This window comes from Aulonocara sp. 'chitande type north' Nkhata Bay, linkage group LG13 (genome assembly GCF_057382095.1).
Source record: "Aulonocara sp. 'chitande type north' Nkhata Bay isolate Kocher_YH1m ecotype deep benthic linkage group LG13, A_spYH_male_GT1.1, whole genome shotgun sequence".
NCBI classification, from domain to species: domain Eukaryota; kingdom Metazoa; phylum Chordata; class Actinopteri; order Cichliformes; family Cichlidae; genus Aulonocara; species Aulonocara sp. 'chitande type north' Nkhata Bay.
In genome coordinates this window covers 13,897,476-13,912,902 of record NC_141356.1, presented here as the reverse complement: position 1 = coordinate 13,912,902, position 15,427 = coordinate 13,897,476, and the positions used below count along the sequence as shown (strand labels likewise).

The 15,427-nt window shown below is 40.6% G+C and overlaps 1 protein-coding gene across 2 annotated transcripts in view; it reads right to left on the bottom strand.

Annotated features, from left to right (window-relative positions):
• Positions 1 to 15,427, bottom strand: part of gfra1a (gdnf family receptor alpha 1a) — a 112,596-nt gene that overhangs the window by 28,801 nt on the left and 68,368 nt on the right. For both annotated transcript variants that reach the window (XM_086258785.1, XM_086258786.1), the window contains one exon: positions 610 to 788. In XM_086258785.1, the coding sequence (XP_086114911.1) occupies positions 610 to 788 (179 nt within the window). The remainder of the gene's footprint in view (positions 1 to 609; positions 789 to 15,427) is intronic.

Genomic DNA, 15,427 nt, shown 5'->3' with positions numbered 1-15,427 from the left:
AATCAAATCTGACGTTCAAGTTGAAAGAAAATGTAGATGTAACAAATGACAATCGGACCACAATAGGAGAATGTAATGATACTTTAATCTCCAACACAAAGAAAAGCCTAACGCTCAAGGCTCTTTACGCAAAGACATCTCTATTATGATAAAATAAAGAAAAATTATACATCACACAAAGATTAACAATGTCACACTTTCTCTGTAACATTTCTATTTATTCATCTTGTTGCTTTGCAGAAGCAGTGCCAAGTAAAGTTATTCAAAAAGGGGCATCACAGAAGCTGGGTTGTAATTACAATGCTTCACATCATTTTTCACAGTATGGAACAGACAGCAAAAACATCTTTTGTGTTTTATGACTGAATCAATGTCAAAGCTTGGCGCTGGAATAGCATACCCTGAACAAAAAGACCCACATGATTATTTATTGTGAGTTTGACAACCCCTCAAACTTATGCACTTCAAAATCGTTCTTTCTTTTGAAGCAGGTCCTTTGTGCTGGACATTCAGCTTTTATCAGATATCAGTCATTTGGAAAACCTCCAGTGTGTGTGTTCTTTTTCTTTCTGTTTGTTTTTTGATAAGCTCGTATCAGAAGTGCCTTGCCTTGTCAAAGAACTGCCGCAGGGCCTTGTGGCACTTCCTCTTGTTGCAGACTTCAGCTGTGGAGACGCGGCTGGTACAGGGGCTGATGTAGGCCGAGCGGTACTTCTTACACGTGTCGTTCAGGTTGCAGGCCTTAGCAGCATTGAGACAGTTGTTCTCTCTGGCCACTGCAGGTTCACCTAGTGACATAAAGGGGAGAGGAGACATTGGGGAGAGGAGAGGATGAAAACAAGAAAGAAGGGTTATAATCACAGAGGTCATCAAGCATGTGATGCTAATGCAAAGCAACCCAGAGATCACTAGAAAAAGCAGAAAGCGCTATCACTGCATAACTTATTGTCACATTCTTCATAAAAGTGACTGTGTGGGAGTGAGAAGGAGGACCCAGGTGCAGACACGGAAGGAGACGGAACTGAGTGTAAACAAAAGGCGAAACGTTTGTTAGGCTGAAAAAACATGAATACGAAAGCAAAGCAAGGCGAACAAGCGGCGAGAACTAAAACTAAAACCTAAACTAGGAGAACTAAACTGAGATAACTATGACATTAGACATGAACAAGATTCTGACCTGAGAAACTATAATGAGGAAGAAACAAGAACATGAAACATAAACATGACCTGAGCAGAATCATGAAACACAGGCACTGACACGGCGTGGTGGGAGGAAACACGGACGACCTGACGAAGACCGAATGAAAACACAGACTAAATACACACAGGAGGTGATCAGGGGAAGTGGAAACACATGGGGAAACAGCTGACTGGAATAAACATAATGACACTGTGGGGGAAGTAAAACTAAACACATGAAACATGGAAACACCAGACTTTTCAAAACTAAAACAGGAAACAATGAGAAACGTAGACATGACAACACCAGCTAGACACTTGAGACGTAAAACACGTGGCGAGACAAACGCACAGGGATAAGTGAAAGTACAACACTGAGGACAAGACAGACCACATAGAGACAGGAAAGACTCATAACTAAGGAGACACAGAAGAACCTAAACTAGACTTAAAACTCAAGAACTTAACATCCTTTCAACTGAACATAAGAAATCACAAATACAAAAATAAACTCAATATGCTGTGTCACAGACCCAGCCCCTGACACTTATTGTATAATGAACAAAGCATACGAATCCTCTGCATCAAAAACAATCACAACAATGCAATACATCGTCAAATTAAAAGTGAAATGTATTAGCTTATGTAACACAACTGGTTTTCTTTAAGGCCATGTGAGGTGGCTTGTTTTCGGTCAACGAGGTTGTATCCTATCTCAGCTCCACATAAAAACACTTTAATTGTGGACCAAGACAATTAGCCAACTGTTCCAAAATAACTGCATTTTCATCTGGTGTAAGAGCTTACTCAGGCAAACACACATACACAAGCCTGGCCTTTTTAATTTGCTCCAACAACATTTTATGCCATTCAAAGTATATTAATGAGTGAGAATTTCTTCCTTTGGGCAATTGGTGATCTAGCCTAGGTGCCAAATCTATGCTATGTGTATCTATGTGTGGACAAATTAACAGCGACCACAGGCAGGCTAAAGGAGCTTAAACAAAGCTCGGTGCATAAAAGGGCATCAGCTGAGCCAACAGCACGGAGATCAGCTGGAGTGTTGCATAGCTTCCCTCTCTGGGCTGTTGAACTAATAAAGTTCAATTTGTTTGTGGAAAAACTGCATTAGGACATCATATCTTATTTAACTATTAACAATCAATACGTGTATTACACTAGAAATGCAGCATCTAATAAGCTCTATGGAGCACACAGATTACACCTACAGATCATTACAAAACCGAAGCATATCAGCTGCAAAGGTCTCTCAACAAGAGAAGTAACAAAAGACTCAGAGACAATGTAAGAAGCAGAGGGCCGGCAGTCTAATAATGTTTTCTCAAACGAAGCAGATAACCTCAGCAACACATTTTCAACCTACATCGGTGTTTGTGTGCCTTAGTGTTTGCATTTCTGTCTTTGGAAGTGTATGTGTGCATATGCTTATGCTAATTGTACAGAAGACCCCATTTGGAGTCTCACTTTCTGTTTAGCCTGTAACAAACAGTTGCCTTCATCTCCGTGGCCCTGCAGGCTAACAGGCATGCTTTTGTGTATGCATACAGTCGAGGTTCAGTACTTGTCACAGTCTCCAGTGCAGTGCATCGCCTGCCTGTCAGCCTGCACTAATTGCCAGGGTTGTCCTCAATCCACCATTAATTAACATTTTTATACACCCCCTTAAAATATTTTCTTAGGTTAAAAAAAAGGAACAAAAACAGCATTTTTTTTCCTTTATGACAGCGTCAATTAAAATGGGTGCAGCCCAGTGTGATAAACATACCGATGCTGCAGTGGGGGGGGGGGGGTAAGGTAAGATCCGTTATCAAGTCGACAAACCCATTGGCTGATGAGTGCCGTGTTGTCCTGAGCAAACTGTGTTAATGAGATTCAACACATCAAGGCGAGGGTGGAGGAAAAAAGAGGGAAGAAGATAAAAGGGACCCAGAGACATGTGGGGATATGAGCTGATAGTCCAGCGAGGTATTAATTGGCGACATGGTGCTGTTTGCTTTACTACAGAGGAGGAGATCCTTGAGGTGAATGCTTCCCAAAACCTCCAGCCGACTCAGAGGAAAACCAGTGCTGACTCACTCATTGCCAGTTTTTACTATTTCTTTGCTTTCATGCCTTCACCTTACCTTTCACCTTTTTCTTCCAACATGGAAAAACAACAAGCTTTTCCATTTACAAGACTTTCCCCCCTCTCTGTTTGACCTGCCTCATTTGGTCCACACCTCCCTCTGTTAGTTTTCAGGCTCATTTGGTGGTATTAATTACAATGTATGCAATTTGTTTTGGTTTGAATGTTTTTGACAATTTTATATTGGAATCAAGTTTAAATTGCTTCATTGATTATTAATTTAGTTTTAATGCTGTGTGTATAAATGTCTAAACTATGAATAGTGTTATTGTACATCATCCTAAACAGGCGCATTCTCTTCTTTGTCTGCTATTAACATGATACTGTAACAACTCATAATAAAATTCTATCCATCCATCCATTCTTATCTGCTTATCCAAACCAGGGTCCCAGGGGTGCTGGAGTCTATCCCAGCTAACATAAGGCAAGAGGTGGGGTACACCCTGGACAGGTTGCCAGTCTGTCACAGGGCTAACACAAAGAGACAGACAACCTTTCACACTCACATTCGCACCTATGGGTAATTTAGAATCACCAGTTAACCTAACTGCATGAAGGAAGCTGGAGTACCCAGAGAGAACCCACAAGGACACTGGGAGAACATGCAAACTCTAAACAGAAAGGCCCAGGAATTTATTTATTTTTTTTATCTTGCTTTTATTACAGAGTGTTTTATGATCTTATTCTTTCTGTTTTATTTGCATAAACAAAGAGCCATGTTTAAGACAAATTTCTATTCAGTTACTGGCTACTGTTTTAACCCTGTCTCAAAGATGACTTCTGTTATAATGATAAGTCTGACCTAAGCCCCTAAAGATATTAGGACTTAACCGCAGGAACAGGGGACAAGACACAGTCACTTTCAGGTATTTCTTTTACACTCTGAATGGTTCTGTGACATCTATAGGGAAGATTAGAGACAGCAGGTCTAGTTGAGGCTGGATATTCATTCACTGTACCCCATTTCATTTATAGTTATTTTAAATATAGCATGAGAACAAAGACCTGAAAAATGAATCACTTCCAGTACTGTAAAATTTGCTTTTCTAACATTTAAATGGCATTTTTATGTCACATGTTTATTTTACATGATTGTTTGTGCTTTTAACTCCCCCGTATCACCCCCACTTCTACACAATCAAACATGTGAACTTTTTTTTTCCTTTCACTTGCTCAGATCAACTGCCTGACTCCAAAGTGTCCAATCTGTAGTTGCCCCATGCACTGCTTTAAGAGGTTTGTTTTTTCCCTTGTTTATGTTCAACTCTATTAGTACAAACTGATGTAACTAAAAAAAAAAAAAAGCTTCACAAAGCTTCATTTTAGAAAGTCCAAGACTTTTGCAGTTTGGGAGGCTTGATCTAAACTAGAATTAAGTATAAAAAGAGCCTCTTGTTCTCTAATTAGATTCACAAGTTATTTTTTTTAAAGTGTTCTCATCAAAATAGAGTTTTTAATGTTAGGGACGCAATATTTCCTGAAGGAGAAAAAAAAAAAAAGCTTGTGTTGTAGGATTAGTACAAATCAAGACTTTTCAAGACCCTTTGAGGTTGAAGCCAGCTAGTATTTTCAACTATTATGCCTGCCTTAATAAAGGCTTTTAATGTACTTTGGATCCTTACTCTGGCTCAGAGCCTGAATCGTTTTTTAATTTTTCCTAGCATTTAGCTTCAAAAGTACTAGAATTATTCATGGACTAATATTCATGGACGATATATATACATGTATAGAGGTACAGCTGACTGAACCCTTTCCCTCTGAATTCCTTTTTCTTTTCATCAGATATATTACTTTTGCTTTGATATCTCTCATCTGAGCCTGCATCCGCCATAACAGCACATGATTGACAGTCCCATGGACTCTTCTCCCTGACTAGATGAACACGCTACTTATTCCTCTGCCATCAGTTGTCTGATTTTCGGACCGTAAAAATATGGCACCTGTTCAGACAGCATCAAATTTCTGCCAAACTATTCCCTCAGATGAGTTTGTGAATACATCTGAGCCAAGAAATAGCTCATGCACTTGGAAAATTGGGCTTTGTTTTACATCTGTTAAACCGTGTTTAATTGTTTGTTGACAGGCACTTTCAAGTTGCAGCACAGTATGTCATCATCTAAACACTTCTTAGTGAAATCCGAACACACCTGATGTGCTCTGGAATTATGAGACTTAAATGTATCTGCTCCATAAGGAAAGTGACAATTCTGACTAGTTCTACGGTACTCTAGATGTTTGGACTTTCAACAATTAGTCAGTGTTTGACTGGTTTCAAATGCATTTTGAAACATGACAACCTAACGTACACAAGATTTTCCTGGCTCAAAGTGGGTCTTTGAGGGGTGAATGAGCAAATAAGGCAGTCTGCATGTAGTAAAGGCAAAGTATCTGTGTTAGCTTACTTAACTGAAATCTGTGTAAACTAAAACAATTTAGTTAATCCAGGCAACACTAATATATTCAAAAGAGAACAGCTTTATTCATGTGCAATAATTTAGATGTATTGTCATGGTTCTGTTCTGGGTTTTTTCCACGCTTTCTTGTGCACATGGAAAACTAGAGGCAACAGCAAGATGCCCACACAGAACAGAACTAGCATCAATAATATCATGTTTAACGCTGATTAAGTTATTAAATACAGAAGGTGGGTTGCAAAGTGGCCTGCAGATGGCTTGTAACTATGGAGTAGCATAAACACCATGTCCTGTATGAGAATTGCCAGTTGTATGTATAGTGGGGCTGTTCAGTTAGTCAAATTTACCTTCACTTACAGTTCTGACTGTAAAAAATCTGCATACAACCAGAGCAACAAGCAGCATTCCCCCTACAGAGACTTGATCCGAAACATCCTGGAATCTGTCCATCATTGCACAGAGAGATAGAAGACAATGTAACATGACCTAAATGGTAACACTGGGAAAAGGTTTCATCCAAACAGACTCACTCGGTTGCTCCTCAGTGACCAGTGGTGCTTTGACAAATAGCCGCAGTATCATGGCTTTACCCCAAGGGCCCATTAGGACAAATACAAAGTTGGACTGCATGCAGTGTGAATGTGTGAATCAAGTTTTTGTGGATACATGCCCTTCCTGCATCAATCTGCCCACATCCTTGAGTCTGAATATGTCTGTTTTCCTCACGCAAACATGCACAAAAACATGTTTGTAGTATTTTGCTTATACCAGCCTGCGCCCCTAGTGTCAGCAAATACATTTAATGAACTCCCTTTGCACTCCTGGCAGATGGCATTGTCTCTCCAAAACACAGGCACACACACAAACACACTGCGTGCTATGACAGGGCCCATACAGGGTTGGGGCCGGGGCCATCTGGAGGCCTGGTAGGGGGAACGAGGCCCCCCCAGTGGCTCATGTTTCCGATTCAGCCTCAAATTGATTATCATGTCGCCTGTTTCCTCCAGTCCCGCTGCCACCCTACCCACCACCCCCACTGTCTAATTTCAATTACCACGGGACACCACAGGGTCGAATCCTGACCTCATCCACCTCTGTACTCCCCCATGCACCACTTGTTCAGCCCCTCTTCTCATCTTTTTCTTTCTTCTCCTTCTCTCTTTTTCTGTAACTCCCCTGAATCTCCTTCCCTGTTTCTCTTTTCTGCTTCACTCTTTGTGCTCCTCTTTCATGTCTTTATCCATGCAGCTCTGGATGTATTCCAATCATTACCTCCCTTCCTCTTTCTCCATCATAATCATCCATCTCTAGACTTCTCTCTTGTGGCTTCCATCGCTCTTGTTTTCCGGTATCTCCTCTCCCCTCTGCCATCTGTCCTTTATTTTGTCTTTGGAGTGAAGTGTAGCCATTTAATGGCCTTCGGTGGCCTTTGTATGACTTTCAAATTTTCATTATTTACCTTATAGGAAGGGTTTTTGTACTGCAAAAATTTGTGAATTTAAAACTACCGGTACCCTTCCTTTTTTCTGTTTTTCTCTGTCAAGGTTGTACTTTTCCAGGCGAATATTGACTTTTGTTTTATGATTGATATCGATTGCTAAGGAAAACTGTGTAAAAATGTATGAGTCAACCCTGAAATCCAACTTGACTTCAACCTCCACTGGTGGAAGGCATGTTTTTCACTCTCCATGTCATTGATATGAGCATACCATTGTCCTTGCCTTGAGCCTTGCTATTGTTGCAGTATGTAACTGTCCTTGTTATAGCTGTTTTAAATATAATGACATTCTGTTTTCCCAGCAGTGTTTGTCACTAGCGGTTTTACTCCAGTCTGACAGAACATATTACCGCACTTTATCCAGTCATTTGGGGGTCAGCGAGGGGAAACTGGGAGCACTTGACAGGTGTGTTTGCTCATAGCTCTGCAGCAGTGGAAACAGTCAGTAGTTCCATGCTGTGTCACTGGGTGACTGCTCATAATTCACAGCCTCTTTGTTTGCTAAGTACAATAAATGCGCAGGGATTTGTCCTGGTGGTGTGGCTGCAAGGGATTAAAGAACAAACAACGTGACACCCAGGGCCAAGCAGACTTCATAGACAGTGAAAGGTGACAGCTTTAAAACACTACATATTAAAGTCTAAAAATAAATATATTTCTGTTACTATTTTAAATATTTGCTTCATGACTCTGCTTTCAAACTGCACCAACTCAATTATTGTTTTTATTAATTACTGTGTGGAGGACTTTCGGCTTTTCAGAGCTGTTGTTGTTGGGTTTTTTTGTTTGTTTTTTTTAAACACATTTTGCATTAACTCTTTAGGAATTGTTGCAAGTGCAAGTGAGCTAGGCCATCAGTAGACCTAAAAAACAAAACAACAACAACAACTAATGAATAATGAAGAGAGAGCAAAATCTTAAAGAGTAGCCAATTCACCATTTTGGTACATTCTTAAAAAGAAGGAATGCAGAGAGTATGTGAAGGCAGCTGCAGTAAATCAGAATGTCACACAAAACAAGAGTGGTAACAAAGCACTAACACAAATTGAAGCAACATGAGCCTCAGTAAAAACAGTAGCTGCTCGGATCTGAAAAAGGGTCGGTACGTCATCACTTAACAAGCAGATATGGGTGATTTCAATCTGTTACACATTATAGGCCTTGATTTTAAAATGTGATGTTCACTTTTTATTTCCCCTTAGAATTTTTCCCAACCGTAAACTTAATTTGCTCTGCTCTTGTCTTGATTATTCATTGTCTAAATTATTTTCCTTGCACCTCCTTCCCACTTTGAGAAATTACCTCGCAGTCAGATTCAATAGAAAAATCTAACATAATAAACGAGGCCTGAGGTCTCTTCTCTGGGAATCCTCTCTCTCCCTCTCTCTGTTGATTATCAGTGGTGAGTTACACTGCCATCTGCTTTAATGGGCTCCACGCTTGAAAGTGCAAGACAAGCAGAAATGGAGAGTGTGGTGTGGTGAAGAAGGAGCCTTAAGGTTTACTCATCTTTCTTGGCCTCTTTCTATTTTTCTTTCCTTTCTAAACTATGTACCTCGTTCTTTTCTCTGTGCTTTTCTGATTCTCTGCTGGCTTCCTCTACCTCCCTTTTACTTTCTTTCAGTGTGGTTAATAATCTCACTCTTCCTCCAAACACTGTCCCAGTGCAATAAAGCCACATGGCACTTGGTGCAGCAAATACCATAACTCACAGTTCCTAGTAATTGATCCCTGTAGTGCAACAGTCTCTTTCTCTTTTCCCTTTCATTCCCACCCTTCCATCTATATCTTTTCCTTCCCACCTCTTGTCATTTGTACCAACTTTTCCCTTCCAATTTCATCAAATGCATTGAGGCTAGTCCAATAAAAATCCGCCAAAGACAATTATTTCTGTCTCTCCCATTAGCTGCTTTCTGTTCTCAGTTTCCTGAAATCACATCGCACTGCAGTGTTATACTTCTCCCTCCGTCAAGAAATCCCTTCACCTCATTTCATCCGTCCTGCTTTGCTAAAATTACAAGCCAGGTCCCGACAGGAGTGCTTACCTGATTACTTAAACTGCTCTCAGACCCTCATCAGGTCTTCCAATTTCATACATGAAAGGTATTTTCTTGCCTGAAATTTTGCCTTTGGTCCAAATTTGTCCTCCTCAAACCCGGGATTTTGAGAGCTGGAACTGAAAGAGGAGCAGCAGTACAACCCTTTGGCAAATGGTGTATGCTGGCTAGAAAAAAGTTTCCCTCCTCTCAGCTTTATGTTGGCCCTATATCCCAGCCAAAACTTATTTCCTTTTGAACCCCCCGGTCTACTTTGCAATATCAACAAGCTATTAGAAGCATGCCTCTCATGGTTGAGTGGTTACCTTCAACACCTCTGGAACTAGATGTTCCCCACATGGCTGGAATCCCAGCCGAGTTTTACTCCTTTGATTCCCTTACTTCGACTTTGTCCCAGCTTTCAAAGAGAGGTAAGAGATAGCATGTTAATTGTTGATTTCTCTTTAATGTTTTCTCTAAAACAACTTGTTAATAACAGTTTCATGAATTTGGCTAAATTAGCATGACAGAAAGAAAGAGTTCTAGTGTGTGAGCTAACCAACTGCAGAGCAAGTTATGGGGCTAACAAAAATAAAATCAGTAAGCTGAATAAGTTTACCTTGTTTCCCTGTTAGTTTGTTTGCTATGTTGGGTTAGGCCTTGGGATTCAGAGGGAACAACATGTTGTCAAACTACGATTAAATTCTCTCAGTCCTTCTGGGATAGGAGAAAAGAAACTGGCAGCAGTGAGCCAGTAAGACAGTCATATTGCTGGGACAAAACCCTGAGAAGCTCTCACGTGTTTGAACCAGAAGCACTGCATCACGTTCAACAGAACAAAGCTCTGTGAGAGAGGAAGAAAAAAAACTTGAGGAGGCAAAAGAAAAGGGGAGTGGGAGGAAAAGAGAGGGAGAATTGCCTTGGCTCTCCACAGTGATGAATCTCCAGTGAGGCCTGTTTCATAACCAGTCTGCCAGTGTGGAGATCAGCCGGTAAGAGCAGGCCCTTTATGGCTCTTTAATAATCTCCACAAACACACTCCAGTACAGTATTGTACAGTGTACCACCCCCACACAACTCCCACCCTGGTCCAACCCTCTGAACACTATCTACACTCTTAGAGTTCTTGTCATATAGATTTTTGTTATGTATAGATTTTGGTGGCCAGAATGAGGAAAAGTAACCCAATGTGGTAATGAATGGGAAAAGAAAATCTATTGTCTGAGTTGTTTTGCTTTATATGACCGTTTAAAAAGTGCCATAAAGATGCCACTATGAAGCTTAGCATTTGAGATTTTATTTATTTATATATATATATATATATATATATATATATATATATGAATGAGAGAGAGAGAGAGAGGGAGAAAAAAAAGACACTGTTTGCCAGAAGCACCTGCTCTAAAAGCAAAAACGGTAAGAATTGCAAGGTCCTTCACTCTCATTAAGTATTTTTAGTTCTGACACAAAAATATACTTCAGTGGAAGATTCAAACACTTCATAATGACTCAGCACATTAACTGATATTTAGAGAGCTTTGCCAATTCCTATACCCGGTTAAGAATCTGCAAGTGGAGGGGTCAAGTGGTTGTATGCGCTGGTTTGTTCTAGAAATGTTGGTATAAACACAGATGAACTGCATCATATGTGTCTGCTCAGACCTTCTCCTGTGAATACAGCCATCTATTACCCGTTTTGTGGTCTACGTGTAAAAGTTTAATTTAAAAGTTGCTAAATGAGTTGGGGAAAAAAGGCAGAACATTTTGAGTTTTTAAGTCTAAGTCTGGTGTTGTAAAATAGCTGATACTCTACCTATCACCATGTTGATGCTACTTCTACTGACCATAAACAACACTTCAAACAGTACTAGCCTTCTTATTCTCAATTCACTAGATCCAGGCCATTATCTTGATGCCAGACTTTGTGGCCTCTAGTTCAGTACCTTAAAGCTAATGCATCATCGCCCTACCTCACACCAACTACCACCCTCATATCTGGAGAATACCCCTAACACCCATTTCCTTCTGCTTAATATACCCAGCCATTCTGCTTTCCACTGGTCCCCTGCTCGAATGGCTTGTCCCTTCTCCCCAGCCACCAATATGTCCCAGCCCTTCTGCCTTTACCGTCCCCAACACGCGCTCCCTCTTTGAACATCAAACAGTCTGCTGCAGAGATGGATGTGGACATCTAACAACTGCTGAACCTGTTTACTCCTGTGTGAGTACAAGTTGCAGCACAAGCACATGGTGCATGAATGTATTCAGCACCTCACTTGCGTCTGTCATATTGATTTACAATAGTGGCAATGATGTGCCAATGAATTTGTTACGCAGTCGGGAATAAGCCGGAGCTGGAGGGGGGCAGTTATTGTTGTCCGTAATTAGTCCTGCTGGTGCCCTCTCAGGTATCTATGTGCGAGAGAGTGGTGAGCAGAGATGGGCAGTAACGCGTTATTTGTAAAGCGTTACTGTAATCCGATTACTTTTTTCAAGTAACGAGTAAAGTAAGGGATTACTATTGCAAAAACGGTAATTAGATTACCTTTACTTTCCCGTAGGAACGCTGCGTTACTGCGTTACTAAAACCGTGAATCTTTTGCGAGAATGTCTCACGACAGTGACGTAAGCGAGTGCGCCGTTGGTGACAACAGCTGTGTGCAGATCAACAGTGGATCACATATCGAGTGCAGGAGAGAGTATGAGCGTGCAGCGTTTAAAGTGTGGAAGTACTGACCTTACTTTGAGTTTGATTCCATAAAAAGTGACAAAAACATTAGTGTCCGCTGTGCGTGGGAAGAAAACTTCTTTTTACAGCGAAAAAAACCCTAAACTTCCAAGGAAGCACCGAGTAGCTACGACGTGATGGGAAACTCACAGAGCTGCCATATCCTTCCACTGACCGCAGCACACCTGCACCAGGGTAAACCTCCGCCTACCCAACTCCTGCTTTACAGGTGAAAATAGAGCAACAGGACCGCTGAGTCTTTGACTTTATTTATTTTCTGCTGTGTTTTACTTGCATCTATTTGAAAGACTGAGTGTAAACACAAAAAATATTTTATTTTATGTGCTGGAATGTGCAGAAAATAGGTTTAAATGTTAAACTAATTTCTTCCAGTCAGAGAATGTTGCATATAATTAAATTTTTGCTTGATGCATAAAGTTAAAAGATTAAAACTAATAAAACAAGTTAAAAAGAGACTTTTCCATTTGATTACATTTTGTATGATGGGTTATGCAGAAAAAGTAGAATTGGGCTGAAAGATCTATCGCTTTATCACCTCTTCAGGTTGTAAATCGTGTTTTTAAAAAGTAACTAAGTAATTAATTACTTTTGAAAATAAGTAATCAGTAAAGTAACGGGATTACTTTTTGGGGGAGGTAATCAGTAATTAGTTACTGATTACTTTTTTCAAGTAACTTGACCAACACTGGTGGTGAGCAGATAAAAAGAGAATGAAACGGCAAGGGAAGGCCAACAGGAGAGGCAGAAAGAGGATGCAGTTCCCAACAAAAAGTTAAATGCAGAGACTGGCAGCACTTTTCTTGACGAGAGAAATTGAGAAAAGACAGAAAGACAGGATGATTTCTCTTTTTTATCCTGCAAAAAAAAAAAAAAAAATCAACAAAAACATCACCACATTCCCCATCAATCCAGGTCATAGACTCAGCAACAGCACCACAGCCATGCTTCCTTCAGCCATCGTTCATCTCTTTCGGACCACTAAAAGAGGGAGAAATCTGTGCAACTTTCCCTTTATGACAGGAGGAGGTGATGGCTGCTGAAAGCAATCTGACGGCTCAGGACTTTCCGATCGATACTAAGAGGCGGCAGCGCAGTCAGCTAGTGCAGTACTTGGGCAGAAAGGAAAAAGAGAGAGAGGCTGTCACTGTCGAGCCTGGATAAATAGATCACCGGGATTACCAGCAGTCACATTTGACTGCTAACCACACTCTTTTTAATCTTCCAGCCTGACAGAACTATCTTAACCCAAATGAGAGCTAGGTAGCAATTCATGAATCCAGGGAGACATTTGGGACTGAAAAGTATGATTCACTATAAATAACTTAAATTGCAGGACCTGTGGATCAAGCCCTTTAAATATTCATCCTGCCTAAGTGCCCTGGAGCAATCCAATCCAATCTAATTTTATTTATATAGCACCAGTCCGTGACAAAAGGCGCCTCAAGGCACTTTGTACTATGAGATAAAGACCCTACAGTGTTACAGACAGAACCTGAACAATCAGATGACCCACGATGAGCAAGCACTTGGCGACCATGTTGAAGAAGAAGTCTCTCTTAACGGAAGGAGACCTCTGACATACCGAGGCTTAGGGAGGGGCAGCCGTCTGCTGTTTGATTGGCAGGGTTGGGGCAATAAGACAGAAACAAGGAGCAACAAACAGAAACTAAAAGAGAAAGTAGAGAGAAGCTAATGATATGGAGCAGTAGCATAGAAACTCATGGGAAGTGAAAAGAGGAAAAAGTAGAGGAAATGCTCGGTGCATCATGGAGGGTGTAGGAACCACAAGCATCCCTGCACTCTGACAGCAAAGTTCTCTGTTGAGATTATATAAGGTCTTTAAAATAAGGATTTTAAATTCAGGAAGCCACTGAAGAGTAACTAATATATAAGAAATATTTCTCTTTCTTGTTAAACTGGATCCACTGAATGCTTTTCAGGGAGCCTTCAGGATGACCAAACAACAGCAGTTTGTGTCTAGAAGTCACATATGCTTTTTCAGCATTAATCTGAGAGTAATTTTCCTAATTTCGTCAGCACTGGCAGGTAAAAGAAGACAGTGCAAGGCATGGAACTGCAAAGAGCTCTACAGGTATATAGATAAACATGTGCTCTATTATGTAACTAATCACTGAGACATCAAGGATTTTGTTTAAGGGAGAACAAACAGGTTGCTGATCCATGCCTGAATACAAGCATGCTGCCCTCTGGAGACTTATGCTGCTACTATCATGACTAAAAATATTCCTCATTTGGTGTAAACACAATCTAATGATAACAAAATAGGCAAAATGATTCACATCAAATGTAGAAAAACACTGTTTACCTAATGGAAAATACTATCAAAAGTGAAAACAGCCAATAAAATGTGAGGCACTGTCGGCAGAATGAGATCATTGTGAGATCTGGACAGTGTCTACAAGCAGTTTTAGGCTGCTATATGTTCTATATGTAAACTTAGTATTTTGTTTTTAAGGTAACAACTTGTGTTATAATGAAAACATTAGAGGCAACATTGTGTTCGCACATACTACAGTGGGGTTGCTAACACATGTGTAGACATAAGCTGCTGGGATACTTCACAGAAACTTGGTGTTTTTATTTTTCAGTATTTATTTATTTATTGTCATTGTCAAGAACAATGAAATTGCGTTTGGGGCTTCCATACAACCCCAAAAAAAGAAGAAAATAATAAATACCCCTAAAACCCAAGTGTACATATTTAACCCAGTGTGACTCCAATGCAATAAGACAATCCTTAGCAATAATGTTCGTAGAAATTCAGACAAAGACCTGAGAAACATGACAAAATACAACAATGCAACCCATTCAATATTATTGTACTGTGAGATATGATATCAGATATGATAGTTATCTATTTAAGAAAGAGGGGGGGGGGGGGGGGCAGGAGGGGGAAGAGAATAAAGATATGATGCACCAATGCAGACCAGTTCATTGCTATTAAGAAGTTGGATATGGTTATTGTCCGTGAGAGGGGGGCAGAGAGTTCAGGAGCCTCACAGCCTGTGGATACAGGCTGTTGGCCAGTCTGGATGTTCTGGCCTGTATAGACCTGTACCTTCTCCCTGAGGGCAGCAGATGGAAAAGGTGGCGCGCAGGGTGATGTTGGTCCCGCAGGATACTGTGCACCCTCCTCAGACTAACCAAAATGCATTTTCTTAGCATTTTAGCTTTCTGTTGCTTATCATGGGACTGAAACGTTCTCCCTCTAGTTAGCATGGCTTCAACAGTATTGCATACTTTGTTCTGCTTTTATGGGGGAATGGTGTGTGTTTTATGAGTTATATGTGTGTGTTTCTGTAGCTCAAGTCCTCTACCAGAGGCCTGACAGTTTGAGGGTTCTGTGCTGTATCTTGGCTTTTCGTGTGTTTGCACTCTTCTGGA